Here is a 25,472-nt window from a genome sequence, read left to right as displayed (position 1 = left end):
TAGACGTGACCCAGGCCTAGTGAGTGTTCGACATGGAAGCCCACAAACATGGCTCCTGCGTCGCACTCGAAACACTTCCAAACGGCCTGTACTCGGCACGAAGCGCATTATCAGAGATTGTGTTTTTAACGACTTTGCAAGGTAAATTCTGCCCTACTCTGTAATCGATGAGCATAATTGGGCGAAATGTAACCTGGGAAATGCAAGCCAGAAGCACTTTCCTCAAAGCTCCCCAGATAAAAAATAGAGGTGGATTTAAGAAATTGAATTCTAGGCTAAAATGATCCCAATTCTTTTCTGCAGATGCTCACAGAGACACGCAGTCAGGGAGTCACCGAAGATGTTATTTTAAAACGCTTAACTGTCCTCTGGCAAAATGAAAGATACTGAAACCCTATAAAATGGCCTCTTTAAAATTACCTGAGATAATGTCCTCAGGCTAATGTGCTCCTAGCTGGAAGCATCTGGGGCAAATGTTAGGAGGGGAGGGGTCATCTTGCACACCAAGGTGCACTAAAGCTTTGGCTGAAACTAAATAAGCCTGTAATTTCTCATTAAAAAATAAAAGCATTATAAGACATTTTAAGTTATTATGTAAACACCCTTTAAAAATCAGAGGATTCTAGGAATAAGTACAATCCCAAGTTCTCCCCAAAAGTCAGGTAGAACATGTAACTCTAATTGTAGACAGAGAACCCTTTTCAAACACCTATTTAGACCACCCAGTTTCTGCAGTATTTGCCAAATTCTAAAATTGTAATGAAAACTTTAAAGTCCAAAACCTACAAGCCGTCAGAGGTTCAGGAAGCAGATTGTGCCGTTCCAAAACTGAAAATGTGCTAGCGTAAGCAAGTCACCGGGGCTAACCTTTCTGCACTGGGAGTCTGGCCTTCAGTTCAGAACATGGCTATGCCAGGGTCAGAAATGTGACCAAACTGTGCTTTCCCGGAGGTTAGCCAAGGTTCACAGGGTCATGACTGGGCCATTTTATCAGTCATGTCAGGCTCACACCCTATTGCCTGGCATAGATAAAAACTTTATCTGTCAGCTTGCTAAATCTACTCCTCCTGCCTTATTTTCAATAAAGAAAACCTGGACTAGCTTATCTAAACCAGAGGCTGGCCTCTTCCAATACTGTTTTCACATGCAACCTCTGGTCTCATTTTGGTCAATAACTGTCCGTAATCAGAGTGACCAGCTCTCTCTTACCTGAATCCTTCAGAAAAACAGGGCTGGCACTATGCAACAACATGGATTTATTATGTTTATTAAACATAATAAGTTTATGGCTGAAGGTGTTACGTTAGAGTATGATAGTTCTCAAAGTATTACCTTTTCAAATCCATCTTTCCCTAAAGCAAAGCAAGCAAAAAAAAAAAAAAAAATCTAAAATTCACTTTGATAGATTTTCCAAATAGGGTATCTAAACCATAGAAACATTTGCAAAGTTACCTTTGGACTAACTCACACACACACATACATTATGTTTTCTAATAATGGTTAAGAGAAATAACAGCTAAAGTTTCTTCCTCACAAGAAAATAGATATGCACAGATAACAAATAAAGCCATTCATGTAGACACTTCGAAATCAGGTTAAATATACAAATATAAAACCAGGGAGTTCCCCCCCCCCACAGGAATCTTAAATGCAAGACAAACACCTTCAGATTTTACTTTATTTGGAAACTATCCAAATTCATTATTTTAATATTTAAAGACGGTGGTACTGTAGTGGAGACACATAAATATTATAATATACATTTAGAAATTAAATATAATAAAATCAACATGACACTGTGTAAAAACTCATGTACACTTCAAATAGGTATGAGTTCTGGGCCCTCGAACCCATCAGATCTCCCCCTGGAAACGGGTGAACCTCGCAGGGAGATCATCCACAGGGTACACGGTGGGACTGGTTTTCATTGTAGGAGGTCCATTTAGAAGCCGCCAGTCACAATGCCTGGCCAGCTCCACTGTAAATATTTTGAGAAGAATTTTTGCAAACTCCTTCCCTACACAGCTCCTCAGCCCTCCTCCAAATGGAATGAAGCTGAACCTGGACGCATCCTCGGGGTGAGGCAGCAGAAATCGGTCAGGATTAAATTCGTCCTTGTTGGTGAAGATGTCTGCCACATCGTGAGTATCACAGATACTGTAGATAACATTCCAGCCCTTGGGAATCTGGTAGCCCTGCAAAAGATTATGAGGCCCCCCAGGGCTGACAAATGGGAATCCTAACTTTCAACAACAAAAAAAGCCATCACTGATAATGGGAGGAATTATGAGTTGAAAAAAAGGGGTGTGAGGAGAGAGACAGGACAGACAGACCTTCAGACTACCGAAACACGTGTCCACATGGGGCAGGATAATGGTATCAAAAGTATACGAAATGTAAGCCAATGCGCAGGGAAGCCAAGGGGAGATTTAAAACCACAACAAAAGGAGTGTGGCGGGGGTGTGTGTGTGTGTGTGTGTGTGTGTGTGTGTGTGTGGCGGGAAGAGAACTTTTAACTTACATTTAATTCAAAAGTCTTCAGAGCAACCCGAAACCCTCCTGGAACTGGGGGATTCAGGCGAAGGGTCTCTTTAATAACACACCCAATGTATTTAAGCTGTTCCAAAATTTCCATGTCCAACTTGTTGTCTTGATTGCTCTTGCAAAGTAAACCCTATCAAAACAGTCATACGGAGGTGAACGGTTATTTTGTGCTCCAATAAAATCAGCCCAGCAGACGTAAACAGGGCTTAAGTGGCGGCTAGACCCAAAGGGCCCCATGATGGGAGAGGGTGAGGGGGAAACTGTGAGCAGCTAATGACCATTTGCCTCCACCCCTTGGCCCAAATCCACTATCTATTTACAGTTCCAAGAGAATGCTGCTCCTCACTTAGAACCACCTAGATTCTCCCCCCGCACCCCGCCCCCATCACCACCACTTAGGAGTCCCCCATTCATGCCCTTGGACACATAAATTCAAGAGAGTGGAATCTATCTGAAAATCTCCAACGTACTGCAAAAAGTGGAGTCGGGGTAGGAATACAAGGACCAAGCCCCGCCTGAGTGGGACCGCAGCTCAAAGTTCCTTCCTTTTTATTCACAAAGCTAATTTTCTCTCCCCACCCGCCCACCCAGCGCTGGGCCCTGCACTTTGCAAAATAGGCAGAGAAGGCAGCACACTTACATATCGGCAAGTTGGCCAGGGAGCAGCCGAATTTCTTAAGCTGATAGTGAACCCCGGTGTCCCCCTACCTTACTCTTCAGCTCCTCTCGAACTTTCTGGAGAACGTGGGGATAGAGCCCGAGGTAAGTAATCAGAGATGTGGCGGCACTAGCTGTGGTTTCATGTCCCCCAAAGAGGAGTTCCGTTGAAGATTGCTTTAGTGCCTAAGAATGGAGTAAGATAATAAGTCTGCATGCAATTTTACCCAGCAATTACTTAGAACCGAACTGAAGGTTCTGGAAAGAAGATGAGAAGGGCTGAAAGTTTACTGACAGAAAGCCAAGGGAAGTTACATTTTTTTAAACAGAATGCATAGTCCCTTTAGTTCAGCTAGAGCAGGAAAGCCAGTAAAATCTCACGACACAGGGAATTCTTGAATGAAAGCCTTGGTTGTATTAAAATCGCCCAACATTCTTTATTTACACTTTGCAAATTCCAACTTGCCCTGTAAAACCTGGTCGGGCTAGGGGACGCTCCCTGTTCCGCCGCAGCCTCTCCCACGGCTCTCCGGACCCAGCGTCCCGACCTTCCGGGTCCCATCCCCGGTGTCTGGGCGGCCTGCCCACTCTGGAGGCCGGACGTGCGCTTTGGGGTAACCGCGCTTGGAAAGCCAGGGGACCAAATCCCGCAGCGCCCCTTCCTGAAGTCGCCACTCACCTGCATGTCCAGCCTCTCTCCCCTCTCCCACGAGTGCTCGATCAACAGCTGCAGCGCATCTTTGCAGCCGCCGCCCGCCTCGGCCGTGCGCAGCCCGCAGATCTTGGCGCGAATGTTCTCCTCTATGCGCGCGTGGATGAGGTTCCGCGCCTTCAAGCCCTGAGCGCAGAGAGCGCACGGCAGTGAGCAGAGGCCCGGCCCCCGCGCCCCCGCGCCCCCTGCTCCTCACCCTGCACGCTCCCTCACCCGGTACAGCCCGCTGAAGGGCACGTCGATGGGCAACGAGAAGAGATTGCGGGTCATTTCCTCGAAGGCCTCCACCAGCTGCTGCTCGGCGTCCCCGCCGCTCGCCAGCCGGGGCTCACAGCCCAGCAGGATGCGCATGGCGATGCGGAACATGAGGCGCTTCACCTGGGGGTAGACCAGGAGGCCGCGCTCGCCGCGGCTCAGCCACTGTTCCAGGCAAGTGCCCACTTCCTCGGCGATCACCGGCACGTAGCACTGGAGCGCCTCGCGGCTGAAGGCCCGCATAATCACCTGAGCTCCGAGGAGGGAGAGTGTTAAAAGCGCCCCCCTCGCCTGCCGGGATCCCCTTCCAGCCATCCCCACCCCCGCCAGACGCAGGGCACTTCCCGGCTAAAGTGGCCTCGAGCGGGTCACCTCCTGCAGCTGGCGCTCGCCCGGCATCTATCTCCTAGAACCCCTCCAGCCGCTGGGGTCCCCCTCCCCGTCCAGGCCCCGCCACCCCCGCCCTCACCTTCTTGCGCTGCTTGTGAGAGGAGTCGTGTAGGTTGGAGAGGCAGCCGGAGCCCAGGATGGTGCGCACGGACGCGGGCCAGTGGACCGACACCAGCCGGTGCTCCCCGAGCAAGATGCGCCGCACGTTGTCGGCGCCCATCACCCGCACCGTGGGCCGCCCGAACAGATGCGTCTTGTAGATGAAGCCGTATTTCCTGCGCTTCATCTGCAGGAACTTCCTCCGCTGGGAGAGGAGAGCGGAGGAGAGAGGCGGGCGTGAGGGGGCGCCGGGGAGCGCCGCGCCTCGGGCTAGCCCGGGTCCCAGCCGTAGTCGCCTCCCTCGCGGGGACGCCTACCCCGGCTTCATGGAAGCCCGGAGCCGACTGGGGCTCCTGAGACTCGTCCCGTCGCGCCCAAGCTCCCTTACCTGTAGCACCATCTGCAGTGTTTCCCCGAAGAAGGGGAAGCCCATAGTTCCGGGCGGCAAAGGGAGGGCGCAGCTGCGGTCGCGGCTGCTCACGCAGTACAGGTCCCAGAGCTTGACCGCGGCCAGGAAGAGCAGCAGCGGTAGCACGAAGGTGCAGAGCGCACTGGCCAGCAGCGCCGGGAGCCCCATGGCGCGTCGCGGCCTCCCGCGCCACCTGCCGCCGCCGCCAGCGCTCCGAACCCCGCCGCGCGCCTGCTTTATAGGCGGCCCAGGTTGCTGCTCACGTTAGCTTGGTCAGACAAATTAATTCACCCGAAGTTCATCTTTAATTGCGGATTGGGCCCCTGGCTCCTCCCCCCGCGAGGCGCTGCCCAAAATCTTTAACCGTTTGTTCCACGCCGAGGCAGAGGCGGCACCGTGGCGGCTTCACTCGGAGCGCGCCTCCTGGGGTGCGGGGCTACGAGCAGCTTGCCTCCCCCTTACAAGGTGTGCGGAGCTCCGAGACGGCGGCAGAGGCCGACCCGGGCTCCGGGGAGCGGGAACGCCAAGCCCTGGGCTTCCTGGCGGTCTCTTTGGAATCCCCCCCGCCGGGTCCGACGGGCGGTCCCAGCCCGGAGCTGCCTTCAGTGGCTTTCCATTTTCAGGCGCCGCGTGGGCTCCCTTCCACCTGCAGGGGAAGCAAAGGGAAGTGCGTTCAGGAACCGACTAGCTGCCGGGTCCCACACTGGGGAAACTGAGGTCCAGAACGCAGAGCAAAACGCAAACCCACTCCCCCGAAGAGCCCGCCGAAGAGCCCAGGGCCACGACCTAAGTGAGAGCGGAGGGTGTGGGGGGAGAGTCAGACCTGATCCACGGATCATGGATCCCAGCTCCCCAAGGCCCTCAAGGAGGCCAGCACTCATGAAGTCCTGGAAGGTCCGACTTAAGGGTACAAGAGAGTCTCCAAGTCCCTCGGGACTTTAGGTGCAACCCTGCACAAGTCTCAGCCCCAACTCTGACGCCCCAGTGGGAGACCGCTGGGGCAATTCATCCACCTCGAGGCAGCCAGCGCTCTGCGAACCGGCTGCGGCCGGCCGGATTCCGAGGGCCCTGGAACTCACAGCCCCACCTAGGCAGAGGGCGAGAGGATCCTTAGACCTGGGCAGATAAGGTGACAGAGACAGAGGAAGGAAAACCTGGGAGTCTGTACTCCGGGACTGGCTCCATCTCTACTTGCATGACCTTGAGCAAGTCACCACACATCCTTGCGCTTGTTTCCTTCTCCCTCATATGGAGGAGGTAATTCCCCGATCTGTCTACACCCGGGGGCAGTTGTGAGTTTTCGAAAGGGGCCCCTGGTTGCAGATACTTTTTCCCGGCTCCGCACACGCTAGATTGCTTCACCCGGATGACCTGGACTCGGGGCCCACGAGCCTTCCTCCGCTCTCCCGGCTCCCACCCACTGAAGCCACCCAGGTGATTGGGGTGCTCAACCCTCAACCCGACTTCTGCCCGCCCCTAATGGGAGTGTTGAGGGAATCCATACTGGGAAGCAGGTCGGCTGGCCTTCGCCCAACTGCAGTCAGCTGCTACTGCAGCCAGTGCGGGGAGCTCGGACACTGCGGGAAGTGCACGTGCGCACCCCACTTCCCACCTGGCCGGCCCACACGCATCCTTGTTTGGAGCGCCGAACGCACCCGCGGCCCCGAAAACGAAACAGAATGAAGTACGTTTGTTTAAAACTAAACCCCGGCTCTTGCAGGAGCCCGCCGCACGCCTTGGAAAGCGTCCCTTGGAAATGGGAAACTCTTTGATCCTAAGAGCTGTTAAATACGTGGCCCTCCCGCGGTGGTCCCCAAAGCTGGCGGGATTGGAAAATGTCTGTGGAGTGGTAGGGACCGCGCAGTCCACGCAGCGCTCCAAGCCGGAGTCGCCATAGGGCTTGCTTGGAACTCGGCGTTTCAGAGGCTCTAGAGAAGGGTCTCTCCCACTGTCATTTGTTCTCACGATTCGGCGACTGTAAATGGTGCGGGCCAACTTCGGGGCACCGGCGGGAACTCGGCGAGACGCGCTAGAAGTAATTCTCAGAAATCCTGCGCCCGCCCCTTTCGAAACCTTGCTCCGGCCGGTGAGCAAAACCGGCGAGCGGGGGCGTGACCTGGGGCCCATTCCCAATCCTCTGGCCTGACCTGCCTGTGACCCCTGCAGGCCGGACCGTGACATCCGAGTGAACTCGGCAGGGCCACCTCGCCAAGTTCAGCGCGCGCCGGGTCACAAGATGAGTGGGGCCTGCGTGCTGGAAATTGCCGGGGGAGGGGAGGGGTTGTTTTAATAAGTCTGCCCATCGAGACCCGCGGGGGCGTCCAGCGGGGGCGTCCGGCAGGAAAGGATTAAATGTGAGAGTGGAGATCATTAAAGAACATCTCGAATGGAGGAAGGGGTCAATAAATTATCAGCCCGATAAGAACTTTGATTAGAAAACTTGCCAAGCTTTCTTGGGTGGTGGTGGGCGGGGAGGAGGATGGGTTCACTGGAAAACAAAATATTTCCAAGATGTTTACAAAACAGCCTCCCTGTTGCGAAGGGTTGGGGGTGGAGAGTAGTTTTTTGCTGGAGGAAGGGAGTGAGGTAGACCGGAGTCAGGTGAGCTCTGGCAGCAGAAGCACCCCTCCTCCACCTTTTCCCCTCCAACCCTTTCCTACCTCCTGAGCACTCACTCCGGTCTGGGGGCGCAGGGTTTTGTACCTGCTGTTTCCTCTGCTTGGGGAGCACCTTTCCCAGGTCACCGCTGGCTGGTTCCTTCCAAAGTTGAATGTCACCTCCTCACAGAGGTCTCCCCTTCCCACCCTGCAGGGTTCAGCCCCCAGGTACGGTGTCTTACAGACCTGTCTTACTCTCTTGAGAGCACTTAGCACCAGTCTGCATTCTGGTGCTCTTTGTTTGCTAGTTTATTGTCCACCTCCTTCCTAAGCATATGTGGTCCAGGAGGGCAAGAACCAGATTGCTCCTTCCTCAGAAAATCTGGAGCTACTCAGTAAGAGTTCAGGTGTTCCCTGAAATTACTGAAAAGGATATTATCAATGGGAAATTGGAGCTGCCCCTACTGGAGCTTATAGTCAGTACAGGTCCCAGACCAGGTAAACCGAGTCTCTTGGAACCACCTACACCATGGGGACTTCTGAAAACCTCCTCCCCATATTGCTCTTCTCTCCCCCAATCAGAATCAAACCCAGGCCCTGGTCCTCCTGCCCCCCCCCCATCAGAATCCCCCCCCCGCCCCGGGCCCCCTCCCCCCCCCCCCCCCCCCGTGGGAGCTTCTCAGCCCGGATGTGGTCTCTGCAGCCTCAGGAGCGCCCTGAGGGCAGGCTCCAACTCTGCCACTTTTGCTGGCTCCAGTGCCTGCCGAGCCCAGGGCCTGGCGCCGGGTCTGTGGTCAGCAGTGGGTGATGAATTGCCCTGGATGGGGGTTATGGCAGTGTCAGCCGAGCTCGGAAGGGCCCGCTGAGCTCTTGAGCTACCGACCCTGCATGCGCCTGCTGCTTCCCCCTTTCCCTCTGGCCCCGGGGATCCACCTTAAGCATAAGGTCAGGAGGGCACCAGCTTCCTTCTGGTTCACTAAGGGGTCAGCTCCGGGCCTGGGCGGCAACTTCCCTGGCTCACCCATCATGTCCAGCTGACCAGTCTGAAGATGGGTGGCAGGTTGCACTGGGCTGTTGGGAATGGTGACGCTGGAGGCTCTTGGCTTTGATTTAAACCCTGGTGGAAACCTCTGTGTTGGAGCCCTTAAGCCAACCTAGGGATCACCATGAAAGGACAAAGGGCTGAGCCCTACATAGTGGCCACAGGCCCAGAGGCTGGAGCAGGGAGTAAGTGATGAGGTGGAGGACAGCACTGGCCAAGAAGTCCAGGAGCCCATTGCTAGCTCTTCAGGGGAGTCTTCTGCCTGTTTCTCCTATGCAGTGGCATAGGTGGAGGTAGTAAACTGGAAGGGTTCTGCAGCCAACTATCACAGGCATAATTCTCAGCCCAGCTTTTGGGATCTGCTCAGGAGGAAAGTTCTGGCATACTCTTGGGGGGGGGGGGTTCCTGGGTATCCTCCAACCCCTACCCCACACCTTCCCACCAGGGAGCAGCTGCCCAGCTAAGCCCTAGCCTCCTCACTCAACTGCTGCCAGGAAACTTTTTTCTTGGCCTTCCTGTTTTGGGTAGAAATATCCCAAACCTCTCTGATTATGTCTCAACCTCCCATGAAAATAATCCAACCTTAGAGACATCTCTCCGTGCCTATTCTCCCCTGTATATATGGGAAGATTAAACGCGTTCTTGAAGTAGGAATTTTTCTTTTACGAAGTCGCCAGCAGAATCAGTGATGTTGAGCCATTTAGAGCCCTGGAAGCGCCCAGAGTTCTGAGTTTCCGCCGAGACTGAGACCAGCAGAGTGGCCTCAGCGCACCAAGCCGAGGTCAGCTGCCTGAGGGCCTTCCGCTGGGCGCCTTCTCGGTGTGTCTTACTATGGCCCAAGGCCAGGCCGGAGATACGCTTCCTCCTAAGGGTTGCAGGTCCAGCCGCGTCCGCTGGGTCTCTGGCGCCGTCCAATCCTGCCCTAGCAATCCTCCCCGCCACCCCAAGATCCAGGCAACCTCCCGGGCTTGGCGCCGGAGGGCGAGGCCCCGCAACTCCTGGTGAAGATCTGTTCCCTTCATCTCTGCCTGGAGATACTGGGAAAGGCTTAAGAGGCTATGCTCACGACCCTTCCTTCCTCGCGGCGCAGAGCGCAGGAGGCACCTTCCCGCCGGCCTGGGCGCTTCTCCAGGGCGCCGTGGCTCCGGCCCGCGCTCCTCCTCCCTCAAAGTCTGGCACAGAGCTGCATTCGGTGACCGTTTGTTGAACGAGCGCCCGACCCGGCACTAAGAAACCGCAGATGGGCGGCGCTGACAGCGCGCCTCCGCCACTGGCCAAGTCCTGTCTCGAAGCGCAGCGGGTCAGAGGCGTAGCCCATCTCGCGCTGCCGAAGGCGCGAGCGGGTGGAAGAAAAGCCGCAGCCCGTCCGCCGGGTGCACGATGGGCACGGTCTGCATGGCGGGGAAGGCAGGCGTGGCCAGTTCCCAGCGCGCCGTGCGCACCAGCTCCACCGCCAGCAGCTGGAGCACCGCCTGTGCCAGCTCCTGGCCGAGACAGCTGCGCGCTCCGCCGCCGAAGGGGATGTAATGGAAGCGGCCGGAGGCGCCCCGCGCATCCTCCCCCGCCGCGCCGAAGCGCTCCGGGTCGAAGCCCTCGGGCGGGCTGCGGTACACCGCGGCCGTCTCGTGCGTGTCCCGGATGCTATACATCACGCTCCAGCCCTTGGGGATCTGGTAGCCCTGCGGGGAAGTGAGGAAACCCGCCTGACTACGAGGCACTTGGAATCGGGTCCTGAACCCACCCTCCACCCCGGGGGCTGCAGGAACGCACGCCTAACCCGCAAGCTAGGAGAACGCTCTGCGTTCCAATTTCAGCTCCTTCTCTGGCGAGCTGTGTGACCTAAGGCTGGATACTCAAGCTCTCTGACCTCCAGTTTCTTGATAAAATAAGAACAAAAATGCCCGTTTTGTTGTCTTGAGACTAGGATAACGGTCTGGCATATATAATAATGATCACTAAATGTAATCTATTGTTTGTGTTTCAGTGTTTTGTTTTTGTCTTTTTTTCTTCTGACATTAGATCAAGAGACCTAAGTTCTAGTTTTGCACCTACCCTCCGCCTGGGCGGGAACAACACAAAGGACAGGGACCCTCATTCCTCTATGGTCAGCTCAATTATAAAGCTCTTCTTTGCACTGAACTGAAACTGACTCTCTAACACCAACACCCCCATCCATTAGTTGTACAATAATATTTAGGTCTGGCAGCCACACTTTAAGATGCACATGGGAATTAAAACCAGGCATCCTTAAAATGTTGGAAGGCAGCTTTCATGTTTCCTATACCCACCTTCAGGTTTTTCAACTATTCTACTTTTTGATGTGTCTTCCAACCCACCCACCCCCCCGCCATTATCCTGCTTCCCTAGCCTAAACAAGGAGCGCGCGCTCTCTCACCTCTCTAGGCCTCAGTTTTCCCATCCGTAAACTGGAGGATGGCTCCCTCTCTGCTCCCCCTGGTGGACCTGTGCTCCCCTTCCTCTGTTTCCCTTAGACTGTAGAATGAAGTCTGAATTCCAAGATGCAGCATCCAAGACACTTCTAACCACCTCACTAAATCCACCCACCTTTATCTGGATGGTCCCCTTTCGGCTGCTGTGCTGTCCCCATCCTAACCCTTCACTGCTCCATGTCAAATGTCAGCCCCTAAAATGTTTCGGTGTTATCCAGCACTAACGACCACTATCTTCCTCACACCAGTTTGGGATGAAACTATCGGTCCTGGCCTCCTTTCTCCCCGCCACCAACTCCTCCAGGGTAGAATCCCAGTCGCTATTGTGCAGTGGACCCCTGGTATGCAATGCACCACAGATGTTCGTTCACTGTGTAAAGTAAGGCTCCGGGAAGGAGGTGCCCAGTCTCTGCCTGCAGTGACAGCCATTCAGGCAAACACCCTCAGTTTGGCAAAGGAGGACTCCACTCTCTGACGTTGCCACTGTGTCTCACGGCCCTGGCACCACCTGACTGATGTGTCAGAGCTGGAAGGGACCAAGACCACTTCCTTCCAGAGAGTAAACTGAGATCCAGAGTGAGGAGGGAATTGCCCAAGGTCTTATAGATGGAGACAAGCCGGGGTAACAATGACCGGTCCCTTGAGCTTGTGAGGAAGTAGGGGAGTGGGGTACGGGACACGGGGGGGGGGCTCTCCTTGTTCCCCACCCACACTCACTAGCTAAGGGGGAGGCGGTGCTGCGCGGAGAAAAGTATGTTTTTATTCTCAAACTCAGTTCTAGGGCGCCTGGGTGGCTCCGTCGGTTAAGCGTCTGCCTTCCGCTCAGGTCAGATCCTAGAGTCCCCTGGATTGAGCCCCGCGTAGGGCTCCCTGCTAAGCGGGGAGTCTTCTTCTCCCTCTGCCCCTCACTCCGCTCGTGCTCTCCCTCCCTCAATCGAATAAATAAAATCTTAAAAACAAATAAACCTCAGTTCTCATTGAATTGACTGACCCTCACCGCTGCCGAAAGCCTGTTCTTAGCCTTGTCGGCTCGCCAGCCGCCAGGCTTTGCGCCCCTCAGCTGTGTATCCGGGGGCGAATGGGGCCGAGCTGAGCCCATTTCATGGGTGGAACGCGAAGGCTCCGAGGGGAAGAGGCGACCTCGCCGTCCTAATCCCCCCCCGGCCCCGCCCTCCCCGCGGCAGGTGGCGGGGGCCGGGCGGCGGGGCGGGCGCGCGCACTTACGTCGAGCTCGAAGGTGCGCAGCGCGGTGCGGTAGCCCCCGGACACCGGCGGCAGGAGGCGCAGCACCTCCTTGACCACGCAGTCGATGTAGCGCAGACGGCCCAGCGCCGCGAGGCTGAGGTCGGGCTCGCAGCCGCAGTCCGGCCGGGGCCCCGCGCCGCCCCCCGCGGCCCCCGCCGCGCAGCCGCACGCGCGCCCCAGCCCCTGCGCCGCCAGCTCCTGCCGGATCTTGGCGACGGCCGCCGGGTGCTGCAGGAGCAGCAGGACGAGGGACGTGCTGGCACTGGCCGTGGTGAGGAAGGCGGCGAAGAGGAGCTCCACAGCCGTCTCCTGCAAGACAGCCGGGGCGGCGCTGAGTCTGCGGCAGCGGGCCCCGGCCGCAAGGCCTCACGGCCCCATGGCTGCGAAGCAACGGGCCCAAATTTACCTGTGCGCGGAAGCCAGAGTGGCGGCTCCGTGCGCGGGCCCGGGGTCGATCGAATCCCAAGTCAGCCACTCGAGAAAGCCACAGACGGCCACGACCAAAGCCAGGATCTTTGGAAGGGCTCCCAGACACAGCGCTAGGAGCTTACTCTGTATGCTGTTCTTAGTGCTTTACATGTATTAACTCCTTCGGTTCTCTTCCCAACCCTGTGAGGCACAATTAGTGCCCTCGTTTTACAGGGGTGGAAACTGAGGCTCCACGAGGCGCTGGGGGGGGGGGGGGTCCCAGCAGTCGGGCTCGAGAGTCCAGTGCTCCTAACCACCTGGTGGTGCCGCCTGCAACCCTTGCTGGGCGTCCTGACCGTGACCTGGGATGGGGGCGGGAGGACGAGGAAGGCACCTGCAGCAGCCGCGCCAGCCTCCAAGCAAAGGCGGCAGCATGGCCTCCTCCTCCCGCTTAGTGGAGTGGTCCAGGGAGTGATTAAACCTCTTCCCGGTCTGCACTGACCAAGAAGGACAGAGGAGGGGCCCGATGGCTTCATCCTCCAAGCACCAGCCCTCACCCTCACTGCCTCCCTCTGCCCTCCCAGCTCCTGGGGGCACCCACAGTTTGTGTTTCTATATTGATTTCTGTGATCGTAGGATGAATGTATACCCCTCCCCTCTGGCACCTCCAGGGCAGGGGCTGTGTTTTGCTCAGGGCTATATCCTCAGTCCCAGCATAGAGCCTGGCACCAAACAGATACATCATAATGTCTCTGGAATGAATGACCTGGTCCAACTCTAACTGCCTGCCCTGGACAACATGGGAGCCCCAACGTCCTTCCTGGCTAGGCCTCATCTGCCTGGCCTGCCCCTGAGGCCCAGACCAGAACTGAAGATTCCTGACATGGAGGGTGTTGTCATCCCCTCCCCAGCCCTGTCAAGCACTCCCCTTCACAGCCGAGAACTGTTCCTATCCAGGGGCTCTCCCAGGACTCATGAGCTCATCTACTTTAACCCCCTGGATTCTTCCAGATCTCATAATCACCCAGGAGTCAGGATAAAGACTATTAGCCCCATACTCAAAGAAGAAACTAAGGCTGAGCCCTACCCTTCATGGCTCTTGGAAAGTGGGACATTAAGGCCCAGAGAAAGGCTGAGAGTTCCTTTTGGAAGGGTTGAAGTTTTCCCATTTCTAACCTTCCCCTACACCCCCAGCCTCTCCACTCCTTTTTGGGTTCTCCAGCAGGTCCTGGGGCCATTCCAAAGCAGTTCTCCTTTCTTTCACTGCCTGTGCTCTACACATAAATGGGGAGGGGCTCTAATTCTCACGGGAGACCTCCAGTGGCAAAGAGGTTAAAGGTGCTAGGTGACAAGATGGCTCATGGAAGGACAGTGTCCATTTTGGGAGGATGTGGAGCTTGATCCTGAGCCCTTAGGGTCTGTAGGGAAAAGGAGTGGATAGGGCCTCATACACAGGGGGGACAGCAGAGGCAAAGGCATGGAGTGACAGAGAAGGGGGGGGGGGAAGCAGAGCTGTTTGTGGCCAGAACCTGTAAGCAAGGGCCTGGGATTCATGTCTTCCACACTTCCCTCAAGTGGGGCCGAACAGGACCCTGCTGGGGGCAGGATGCAGTACCTGTATGGAGACCTGCTAGGAATGCAAAAGGCGGAAAAGTAGAACCTTCCCACCACCTACCTTCAGCTCCTGCACTGAGAGCTCCTGGCCCAGCTCCCTAGTGCTGAGGATAATCATGTCGAGGGCATCACCCGGCTCTGCAGCCTTGTCTTCATGAAGCTTTTCTGCAATAGCCTCCTCCAGGTACCGATGCAGCTGATCTCGTGCCCGGATGCCCTGATGCGTGGGGAGAAAAGGGAGGTGGGGCAGGAAGGCTGAGGGGTCTAGGCCTGTACACCTACCCCCCAGATCCTCCTGGGGCTGTCATGGCTCTGCTGAGATCCAGGTGTCAGGCTTCTCAACTTAACCCCATGTCTGGCACATAGTAGGGGCTCAGTGAATGCTCAAGAACTTATCCACTATCGCTACACATAATTCTCTCTTGATTATCACATTCCACCTTTGAGGCAAAGCAAGCAGTTACTGTCATCCTGAAAGGAGGATGCTGAGGCTCAGAGGGGTCAAGCAATTGCCCAGAGTCACACAGCTCTGAGTGCCCAGGCCTGGCACAGAGCCTAGTCAGGTGGAGTCAGCCCATTGCCCTTTCCCTGCACTAGACTCAGGCAGGGGCAGTGGGCACCAGTGTAGAGAGGAAGGCACACTTTGTTGCATCCAGAAAAGCTCTGGCTTAGAGACCACTCCCGGATGTTCTAAGCATTAGCCTCTGTAAGCTGGTAGGCAAGAGGGTGGAAGTTCAGGGAGCAAGCATAGGGAAAGCATCTGAGCACTTAAGTTTTGAGATCATAGGAAATCAGGTTCAAATCCTGCCTCTGCCCCTACTAGCTGTGTGATCTTGGGTAAGTCACTTAACCTCTCTGAGCTTCAGTTTCCTCACCAATAAAAGAACACTTTGCAGGCTGAGAGGATTAACTCAGAAAATGTATTCAAGGCGATCAGCCTCAGGCATGCCCCTTCATACATAACTATTATTTTTATTCGGGTGAGGAAAACCAAGGCATCGGTACAGTGAGAAGCCCCAGCTCACAAAGAAGAGGCATATGCAGCCTCCTAGTTGCTCTCTGGGCCCGGCCCATCGCCCTGAAATCTGAAGAAGAGCAGTTCTCTGATCTGGAAACTAGTAGGTCCGGAGCCACAGACGGGGAGCCGGCACCCACTCCTCTCCAACCCAGGCTAGGCGGCGCTTGTGCTCCCATCGGTTCCGCTGCCATCCGGGCTTCCCAGGCGGCTGGAGGCCAGGCCAAGGGGCAGCGCTCTGGGGTTCGAGCCTGACTGGTTGGGCGGCCGCCACCGGGACCCAAAGTCAGGAAGCCAGCTACTGGTGGGTCTGGCACGCATCCCTGGAGGCGCGGCCCAGAGAGGATCTGCGCCCCCCCACCCCCCCACCCGTCACAAAGCGAGTGAGGACAGAGGTCAGCCCTGACACCGACAGCCACACCACGCCACCTCCCCACCCTGGACCATCCTCGGTCCCCCCCCCGGAGGTGAGGCGTGGGGCGCGCCGAGGGAGCCTTGTTTTCGCCTGTTAGACCCGTCCACGTTGGGGATCCCCAAGACGAAGGTCTGAGGCCAGAGCGGCAGTACCTTGCGCAGGCCGCTGAAGGGAACGTCCAGGGGCAGCGAGAAGAGGTTCTCTACGAACTGCTCGAAGGTCCGGGCCAGCTCGGCGCACTGTACCTCGTCCAGCCGTAGCCCCAGTAGGATGCGCGCAGCCATGCGAAAGGTGAGTGCCTTGGCAGCCTGGTAGACAGCAACGGGCCGGCGGGCCGCGCACCAGGCGCGCACCTCGCGCCGCAGCGCCCCTTGCAGGCGGGGCACGAAGCGCTGCAGAGCCCCGCGGCTAAACACACGCGCCAGGACCTGTGGGGAGCCCGCGGGGTCAGCCCTGGCCGCGGCCCGTCCGGCTTCCTCTGCTCAGCGATTCCAGAGAAGCCAGCAGGCCGATTTCGGTACCCTTCTCCTCAGCGGCCCCGACCTAAATGGGTTGGCTTTTGTTCTCGCCATTCCCTCTAGATATCTGATGTATACAGTCCCTCCCATCCATCCAGGCTCCAGATGCCACCTCCTCCAGGAAGTCGTCCCCGGTCCCTCTCCAAGTCTGACTTTCCACCATTCTGGTATCAGAATCACACACAGGAGATTGGCGATGAAATGTCCCTTAAGTCCCAGTCCCGGCTTTATAAAGCAAAGCGGGAAAAAGGTAAGGGACTGACCCAAAGCCACCGCTGTTTAGCCAGGGGTCCCTGCCAGCTTCAAAGTGTGCCCCTAAAACCTATCCCCAGCCTGGCCAACAACAGGTGCCCAGGAACCGCACGTCTGACGTCCCAACGGCCCCTTTGGTTTTAGCTCACCTTGCGCCGCTGCCGGTGCGGCTCCCCAACCGCGCCAAGCAGCGTGTGCGAGCCCAGTAGGATGTGCGCGCTCTGCGGCCACTGGCTGCGCACAAGGCGGTGCTCGCCCAGAAGGATTGTGCGCACGTTCTCGGCGCCGCTCACGCGGATCACCGGCCGGCCCAGCAGGTGCGTCTTGAACACTGTCCCGTAGCGCTCCCGGCGGGAGCTGTGGAAGCGGGAGCCCTGCGAGCGAGGCGGAGCGAGGCTGGAGCCGCTGGGCCTCGGCTGGGGGTCTGGCCCAGGCCTCCCAACCGCCCCTTGCTAACGACTCCCTGCTCCAGGCTGGCGCGTCGCTATACAAAACCTTTTGCTCAAATGGGCCTCGCGACTACCCTACGGAAATGTAGATGCCCCTGTTCCCATTGGTGAGATGAGGAGACTGAGGCTCAGAATGGGGACGTGAGCGCCCGAGGCCTCACGGCTGAGAAGTGCCCCTGATTCCTGATTCTGTGCTTGCAGGGTATAGGGCGAATGCTTCTCCGAACCCCTCTGTTCACCCTGGCGTTGTGTCGGGTCGTGCTTTTAAGTTGCGCCGGGGAGAACTCCGGCGACATACCGTCCCTTCAAGGGAGCAGCTGAGCAAAGGCGAGGGCTGTGTATGCTCTCCGGGCCCCTGAGCGACAGGATGAGGCCGACCAGGAACCCTGGGAACACTGTGAGCGCCGAGGGTCCAGTGGGAGTCAGGGAGGAAGGGGCCGTGTTGGGGTGCGAGCTACTCACCTGAACTAGCCAGTGCAGCGTTTCGCCGAAGAAGGGCCAGCCCATGGAGCCCTTGGGCAGGGGCAGGGCGGAGGCCCGGTCCCGGCTCAGCGTCCAGCGGAGCGTCCAGAGGTGCTGGGCCAGGCTGAGCAGCAGGCCGGCGCCCAGGAGAGCGGTGCCCGCGGCCCCCAGCACCGACATGCAGCTCAGCCCCCAGGGGAACATGGCGAGCCTGCGGGGATCTGGCGGCTCGGAGCGCCGGGGGCGCGAGAGCTGAGGCGCTGGGAGCGCGCAGTGCTCACCTGTTCGGTCCGGAAAGGGCCTGGGACTTGCGGGCCCAAACCGAGATTTATGGTCTGGAAAAAAGGACGTCGCTCTAGAAGCAGACTGGTATAGTAGAAGGCGGCTGCGACCACACGCCCCGAGGGAATGTGCCTTCCTCTAGCCCGACGGCTTCTGGGCCCAAATGCCAGTCCCTGGCCGGGGCGCCGGCTGCCTCGGGACCGCTCCCTCCCGGCATCCGCGCGCACCTCCCACCTCGTCCCCGGGTCAGCACCCCTTTGATAGAAGCGGCAAAGGCGAGCAAAGAGAGGAGCAACTCACCGGTGTTGCCAACGAGGGCTGCGATCACCGGGGCTGTAGACCCCCGCCCCACCTCCCTCTCTACTCGGCCCACCCTGGCCACATTTATATAGATATCGGCCCGCTCCCTGTGGACCGATCCCGATTCCTACAACGTGACGCGCCCATGCATATTTAAAACGCTCGGAGCGAAGTCATGATTGGAGGCGGTGGGCCGCGGCACGCTCACCCGGGGGCTAGGAGTAGGGAGTGGCAGAGCCTCGGGCGGGGCCTGCCGTTTCGCGCCAGAAGTTCCCGGCTGTGCAACGCGGCTCCGCGGGTGGGCGACCCCCGCGCCCTGGGCTGACGCGGGCTCTCTGGCGTCCCCACCCTCGAGGCTGGAGGTGCCCTTCCCCTCTCGGCACTCCAGGGTTGAAGGGCTGGGGTTTAGGGTTTGTCCCCTTTACTCTGTTTCAGTTTCCAGGGAAATGGAGGTCTTCGATGCCTGCCTTGCATTGCAAACACCTACAAGGGACACCCGGGGTCGGGATTCCCGGACATCCCCACACCGCCCCGGTTTCTGAGCTACCACTCCAGGGCCCCTGCAAAAGACGGTAGTGTCATTGCTGCCCAAAGCTTCACTGAGACACCCTAATCCCACCAGAAGCCGGTATCTCGGGGCGCCTTTCGGGTCTCTAGGGCTGAATTCACCGTTCCTTCCCACTCTGGAGGCCACCCCATCCCACCCCAGTTGGTCTACCTGGTTGCTTCTCCGGTGTTTTGTGTCTGGTCCCCTGGGCTCTTGCGTCCCTGTCCCTACAGTGCAACCTGAGGGTTGGCGGGGAATGGCAGGAGAGCTGTATGTATTACAGAAGAAAGTGAATCTCACACCATCATAGCTACGAACCCACAGTGATCTACTCCAAGCAGTACAAAGGCGGCGTCTCTCCGGATCCGGGGACGCCTCAACCAAAGCCAGGGAGACATCCCGAGTGCCCTGCAGGGCTATGTAAGGCACGCGAGGGACAGCCACATTCCAGTCTTCAAAAAAGAGCTAGCTGTTCACCGCTCCTCTTCTAACTTCCAGACTTTATTGTGCCTGAAGAATTACCATGTTTTCCATGTAGTATTTTTTATTTTATTTTGTTTATTTGACAGAGAGAGAGAGACATCGAGGGAGGGAACACAAGCAGGGGCAGAGAGAGAGGGAGAAGCAGGCTTCCCGCTGAGCAGGAAGCCCGACGCCGGGCTCGATCCCAGGACTCTGGGATCATGACCTGAGCCGAAGGCAGACGCTTAATGACTGAGCCACCCAGGCGCCCCTCCATGTAGTATTTTTTAAAATGTGAAGTACTTTAGGATTGAGATGGTCAAGAGAATAAATGCTTATTATCTGTTTTGGTGACACTCCCCATTCCAATAGCTAGGGAATAAGAGTTTTTCTGAAGGAAGCAGTCGTTTTCAATCAGGAAGCTCTGAATAGATGCAACAGCAATGCATTTTCAACAACTTGCTCAACCTTTTTTTAATATTTCATCACAAAATCAAGAAATGGACATATAATTCTTTACACTTATTTTACAGAGTCAAGTGTAAGTTTCTTACAGGCATAAATCCTGAAAATGCAAAAGGAATATTCAGCATAAATACAATGAAAAGAAAGTTAGGATCAGGTTGATAACTACCATTTGGACCATAGCAATTTACACAGAAGAAAATGTACATTCATTTTAGATTTTCCAGAGTTCATTTGGTTTGGCTTGTTTCCATACTGAGGATAGGTACTGGGATCTGCTATTTGAAGAAAGTAACCTGACCCCTGTGGTAACGTCTGTGTGTGTAGGAACCGATCTAGTTTAGCACAAGCAGCACCTGAAGTGGTTTACCCCGCTTCGTTCCTGTCCTCTCTTTTAACTTGAACCAAACCAAACCAAATAAATCCTAGAATGGGGTCAGCTACAAACAATATAGTTAGAAATATTAACCCTGCTAAACAGAAACAACATTGCATCTTTAGAAAATCCAAACACCTTTTCTTCATATTCAGAAGCATTAAATTAAACCACCCAAGCAGAACAAATAATTCACATTCTTACTGAGTTAAATCAAGGTTGATTTCAGGGACCTTTAAAGATTTGTATATTTCCCCCTCAGAATCTGCAGAATTGGAAAATTTAGTCTACTTAAATCATATTGAGATGAAAATAAAAGTTAACAGTTACAAAATGACAGTGAAATACTCCCATATCAGACATGATTACATTTCAAAACTGGATACTAATGAAAAAAACCAGAAAAGTCATTCAAGTCTGAATAGAAAAAAATACTTATACATAGAGGCATATAAGCTTTTTCTAATGAATTTACAATCAATTTCATATACGACTTTTGACCTGATTTATATATTATGTTTTGCCTTTTTCCCTAAAAGTGAAAAAAATTAGTATCACACTTTCCATATAAAACAGTATCCAATTATTTAAAAATCTGTACAAATGATATTTTTATTGTTTCTTGTTTAATTTCTCATCAGTGTCTTTTTCTACTGTGTTTTTAAATTCTGCAAACAAATTACTGTATCATGACCCATTAGAGATCAACGCTGAATCACAGATTTGGTGTCACTGAGTGCAATCCAAGTCTATGTGTGCTGGGACATACCATTCACCAAACTTCTCAGCTGTTTCACGACTGTCTCTATCAACTTCTGTTTGTCTCGATCATTCTTCCTGAACTGAGCAAATATATTGTTCTTTTTGCTAGTATCCTTCATCCTAGGAATATATATGAATGAAGAGGCTTGGTAAAGGGAAATTAAAAGCTATGCTGTCACAAGTAAAATATCTTGGCATGCTCTGAATTATCTCACACTAATCCTTATGCCTGAAAAATATACTTCAAAGAAAATAGGTACTAATAAAAATACAGAGCAACTACACAAAATATTAGCAGCTTTATTTTACATTCTATATGAAGTGGGGCTTTTGCATTAGTATGTAAATCTAAAGTATGTTAAGTTTTCTAATATCATACTATTTTCTAATATCATTCCATAATGTAGGCTAAAATACATACCCTCTATGGACTCTGCAAATCACATTCATAGCAAGACAAGGTGAAAGAAAAATAACATTAGAAGATTTAAAGCAGCGTTTTTTGTTTTTTGTTTTTGGCCTCACTAGTGTTTCATGGCATGGTAGAATAAATTTACATTTATTTTAAACAGTTCCTTTTGTCCTCTGCAATCAAATATATCACAGATATTCTGAAATATGGGAAAATAATATACATTTTTAACTCAAAAATAGAAAATTTTAATAGTAATACCTAAAATGAAATGTGATTAAGTTAAAAGAAAATCTGCCACATAATGAGGGGAAAAGTAACAACTAAACTTCTATTATTTTTAATTGGACAAGATGCACAAAATTTTGTTCACATCAACAGAAACAGCAATCTCATAAAACTACACCAACACTACAACCAGGAAAGAAAGAGGCTTATGTTTTGGTCATTAAAATGGACTGAGCTTTTAAGCTCCATTTAGACATTTCTCTTTTGTTGAAAGTCTCTAGTTGTTCGAGCATCACTAAATCACAAAATGCTATAATGTTGTGCAAAAAAGTCTTCAGAATATACTTACTTCTCCAAAAGAGTAAGAGCTGTGTTTGGATTCACCCGAAGGTACTTAGAAGCTGGCTGTCCATAATCAGCTAGATAAGTAGACCAATCCCAAACCATAAACAGGTCAAGGAGCTGAGGAAGATAGGGCAAAAATGTTAAACCAACTTTTGACTATTTACCCATAGCTAATACATACAGTTATGCCATTCTTGATCCACTTTAATGATGACCTGCTTCTTAGATGGAACAGAATAAGGAATTCATTTTTAAAACTTTATCATTAACTATACTGTATAACCAAAACAGCACATAGTATCTTTTTACTTTTGAAAATTACTAAAATTGTCAGGTGTTGCTTTTCTAATACAATACCTGATTGCATTCTCAAGCAATTATAAAATAATGAAAATACTATCAATAGAATTATATTAACACTTGTACCTGATGTATAGAGGTTTAATCTTTACTCATTATTCAGTTCATACTCCAATTTAATTAATAAGGGTTGGTGCTACTACCTGTTTGAAGAATTTCAAAGAACTTAAATTGAACCTTTTTTCTTAGAGGTTAAGTATGTTTACCTTTCAAAGAAGCTGTTTGTACCTAGACTTTTCCCAAAGTAATTTAAACCAAAAGCTCAGATAATCTCAATTAAGTGCATTAAACAACCTCTGCTGGATTCTCCCTGGTGATAGATCCTCAGCAGTATTATGAAATAAGGGCTTCAGGACTCAGCCTGTTAACTCTAGGCAATCATTTTGTATAAACAAACAACAACAAAAAGAAGCCCTCTTGTATTCCGTAGTGTCTTAAAATCGACTATTTGCTTTATAATCTCCAGTTAGAATTGTTGTCAAATATGGAAGTAATCTTTTAAAAGCAATGCCGTGCCTAAACCAAAGCACCAAACTCCTTATCCAACTTTAAAACCCTAATCTCCTTTAAGCCATTTAAAACCAACTTCCTATCCCCATCTGAATTGTTTCAGAAAGCTAAATACTTTACTTACTACCTTCCTTCAGTTTTTATATTATTCTTCTTGTTTTAACTCACTTTATAAGTAAAGGGTGTATTGGTTTTGCTTTCAATTGAAGGAAGCATTTGTATTTACTCATAGGATATGTGAGCCAACCCACGGACTCTGGGAGGGATAAAACTTCTTCGGTGATTAAAACCTAAAGAAAGGTTACAAAAAAATAGCTCTTCTTTAGGAAGGTAATGGACTTGTCTGACTCTTTTCCCATCCAATATACAGCTATTAGTAGAGACGTTCCACTCTATTTTCTTTTGGACAACATCCTAGGGTATATCAAAAGTTAAGATATTGGTACAAAAACTACACTGAAATGATGTTAAAAGAATATACTGTCTGGAAAAGAAAAGTTATTTAAAGTTTAAAATTTATTTTAACTTCTGTGTAATTTTTGACTGTTGCTTAGCAACAAGCAACTTTCACAAAGAGGGAAAAGTTAACTTTCACACACACTGAGAGTGAAAATGAAAATCGGCATAACATCTCTGGAATGTGATTTTATAATACATGTTTAAGAACCCTACAAAAATGGCCAATCCCTTTGATTCAGTAATCCTAGTTCTAGGAATCAAACCTTGGGAAACAATAATAAAGGTAGAGAATAATGATGTTAATCTCAAAAATGTTAACTGTGTTATCAAAAAACCAAAGGTGGGGGGAAAAGCCTGAAAATAGCCCAAATCTCAATATTAAGAGAATGGTTAAAATGAGTATCATGTAGTTATTAGAATCGATGTTTACACAAAATTTTAAGTGTCTTGGTAAGATGCTTGTGATAAACGATCCTACTAAAATTACATAAACACCCATCAAAAAAGAATGGGAGAAAATTTTCGAGAATGTTAAGAATGGTTGTTATTTGTGTGGTGGGGTTATGGGTAACTTACTGAATTCTTCATTTTCATAATATTCCACAATGGCGATGTATTAACTCTAGATTTAGAAATAAGGTTTACATATTTATATATTAAAATAAATTTCTATAATAAATACTCCTCTTTTAGGTATAAGTGTGTGTTTACACAAGTATGTGTGGGCATGCGTACAGTCAGAAAGTAACCACTTAATACACCGGCTGTAATCTCCCTTTCTTTCCAAAAGGCATTAGCAACATGACCTTTGGGATTTGGAAGAGGAAGAGGCCTTAAAATAAGTCTCTTTTTCTCTTGGGCTGATCTACCCCCGGGTGGGAAAGGAGTCGTCTATTTAATGAATTTAAAACCTACACCAACTCCAACAGTGAATACAGAACTGGTTCTTCTACAAAACAGCAAAAAAACAGACTCTCCTAGATAAAGAAATATTCACATGTGGTCAGATACTCATATGCAAATCTCTTATCACTAGAAATTACAGGAACCATAAAATTTAACCTGACTGCCTACATGTCAACAAGTCTAATCTACATGCCTTTAAATTTACACTAGTATTTTATAGAAATATACATTGTGCATCATTAACTCGTAGATATCTATGGAAATCTGCATAAGGTTGAACATTCATGGTTAAGGAACTCACTGCCAATGTGGAAAAAAGGCTAATGATCTAGGTAAGATTCATTTATTCATTCAACAAATATTGACTGCCCACCTATAATGTGCTAGTTACTGTGCTAGGCTAGAGATGCAGTACTGAATGAGACAAATGGTCCCTGCCCTCTAGAGTTTACTTTTTAAGTGGGGAAAGTGGGGAGGTGACAGTTAACAAGGAAACAATGTTTTGATGTTTTTATTTAATTTCCAGTTAACATACAGGGAAGCTACAATCTATTTTATTTATTTTTGAAGATCTTATTTATTTGAGAGAGAGAGGGCATAAACACGGGGAAGGAGCAGAGGGAGAGAGAGAAGCAGGCTTCCAGCTGAGCAGGGAGCCCTACCCTACCAGGGCCTGATCCCAGGACCCTGAGATCAGGAGCTGAGGCAAAGGCAGCCGCGTAACCGACTAAGCCATACAGGCGCCCTGCTACAATCAATTTAATATTAAGACAGAAGCTGCTGATTTCTGTAGGAGCCAGTGACTGCCTGCTCATTATTCTCAGCCCACGAACCCAGTGGCTGTAGACTCGAGCACCATTTCTGTGTCTGTGCCCCAAAGGATGCATGGATACGGGTGCAGAGGAAATATCGGGCCAGGAAGCACACTGCCCTCCTATTCTGATTTCTCATTTCCATGTGTGTAAGGATTTTTCAAATGCATAATAACTGCATTTAATAAGTAAATAGAAACAAACTTCATAAAGCTAGGCAGGGAAACGCATGAAGTGTGTACAGCAGAGTGTAACCCCTCAGTAGACATTCAAGAAATAACTTACTGACTGATGATGCCAGACCATCCCAAGTTTACCCGGGAGCTTTTTCCTAGGCTTTTCAGAGTATAAAAAACAAGCACCCTACAGACTTCTTTGGCTTATGCTCACAGCTCTCTGAGAAACGCCAGCGCGGGCCTGTGGGCAAACTAGGGCAAGTGAATGTAGTCAATTGACTTCCCTCCACTGCTCCCAGGCTTTTCCCTGGGGCACTGGTAAAGAAAATAGATTCCCTCATGATAAGACTTGGATCTAACGTAAGTAAGAGTTAAATGATCTTTCTAGAGAAAGAAGCAATTCTTTCTCTAATATTTCTGAATGGTCTATCAGTGTCCCTCATCTGTAATTATTACAAGGTCCTATTTCACTTTAAATTGAAGTATAATTGCCATACAATATCACATGGGTTTCAGGTATACATCGTAGTGATTTGA

General features: G+C 51.9%; 3 protein-coding genes across 6 annotated transcripts in view; all 3 read right to left on the bottom strand.

Annotated features, from left to right (window-relative positions):
* Nucleotides 1-1,853: 1,853 nt before the first annotated feature.
* LOC118020739 (cytochrome P450 26A1) lies at nt 1,854-5,234 on the bottom strand. The gene is made up of 7 exons (XM_035020528.1): nt 5,046-5,234; nt 4,638-4,862; nt 4,127-4,417; nt 3,881-4,039; nt 3,253-3,387; nt 2,522-2,674; nt 1,854-2,195 (listed from the first exon to the last, which is right to left on the bottom strand). The coding sequence occupies exons 1-7, from the start codon at nt 5,232-5,234 to the stop codon at nt 1,854-1,856; spliced, it is 1,494 nt and encodes a 497-aa protein (XP_034876419.1).
* A 4,772-nt stretch (nt 5,235-10,006) lies between these two features.
* On the bottom strand, nt 10,007-19,204 carry LOC118020730 (cytochrome P450 26C1). Its single transcript, XM_035020519.1, has 6 exons — nt 17,534-19,204; nt 16,772-16,996; nt 16,005-16,280; nt 14,484-14,639; nt 12,380-12,709; nt 10,007-10,384 (listed from the first exon to the last, which is right to left on the bottom strand). Exons 1-6 carry the CDS (start codon nt 17,735-17,737, stop codon nt 10,007-10,009), a joined length of 1,569 nt encoding a protein of 522 aa, XP_034876410.1. The 5' UTR covers nt 17,738-19,204.
* Nucleotides 19,205-19,570: 366 nt separating this feature from the next.
* The window catches only part of EXOC6 (exocyst complex component 6), a 230,351-nt gene continuing 224,449 nt past the window's right edge, over nt 19,571-25,472 (bottom strand). For 2 of the 4 annotated variants that reach the window (XM_035025176.1, XM_035025192.1), the window contains exons 22-23: nt 21,717-21,829; nt 19,571-20,847 (exon numbers count right to left, since the gene is read on the bottom strand). In XM_035025176.1, the coding sequence (XP_034881067.1) occupies nt 20,715-20,847; nt 21,717-21,829 (246 nt within the window). In that variant the 3' untranslated portion in view covers nt 19,571-20,714. The remainder of the gene's footprint in view (nt 20,848-21,716; nt 21,830-25,472) is intronic. The other 2 variants (XM_035025185.1, XM_035025198.1) reach the window with 1 other exon arrangement.

The sequence above is a fragment of the Mirounga leonina genome, unplaced genomic scaffold (genome assembly GCF_011800145.1).
Source record: "Mirounga leonina isolate KUSES-001 unplaced genomic scaffold, KU_Mleo_1.0 Mir_114, whole genome shotgun sequence".
Classification (NCBI taxonomy): domain Eukaryota; kingdom Metazoa; phylum Chordata; class Mammalia; order Carnivora; family Phocidae; genus Mirounga; species Mirounga leonina.
Note: the sequence above shows the minus strand (reverse complement) of the source record. Positions and strands in the feature narration are given on the sequence as shown.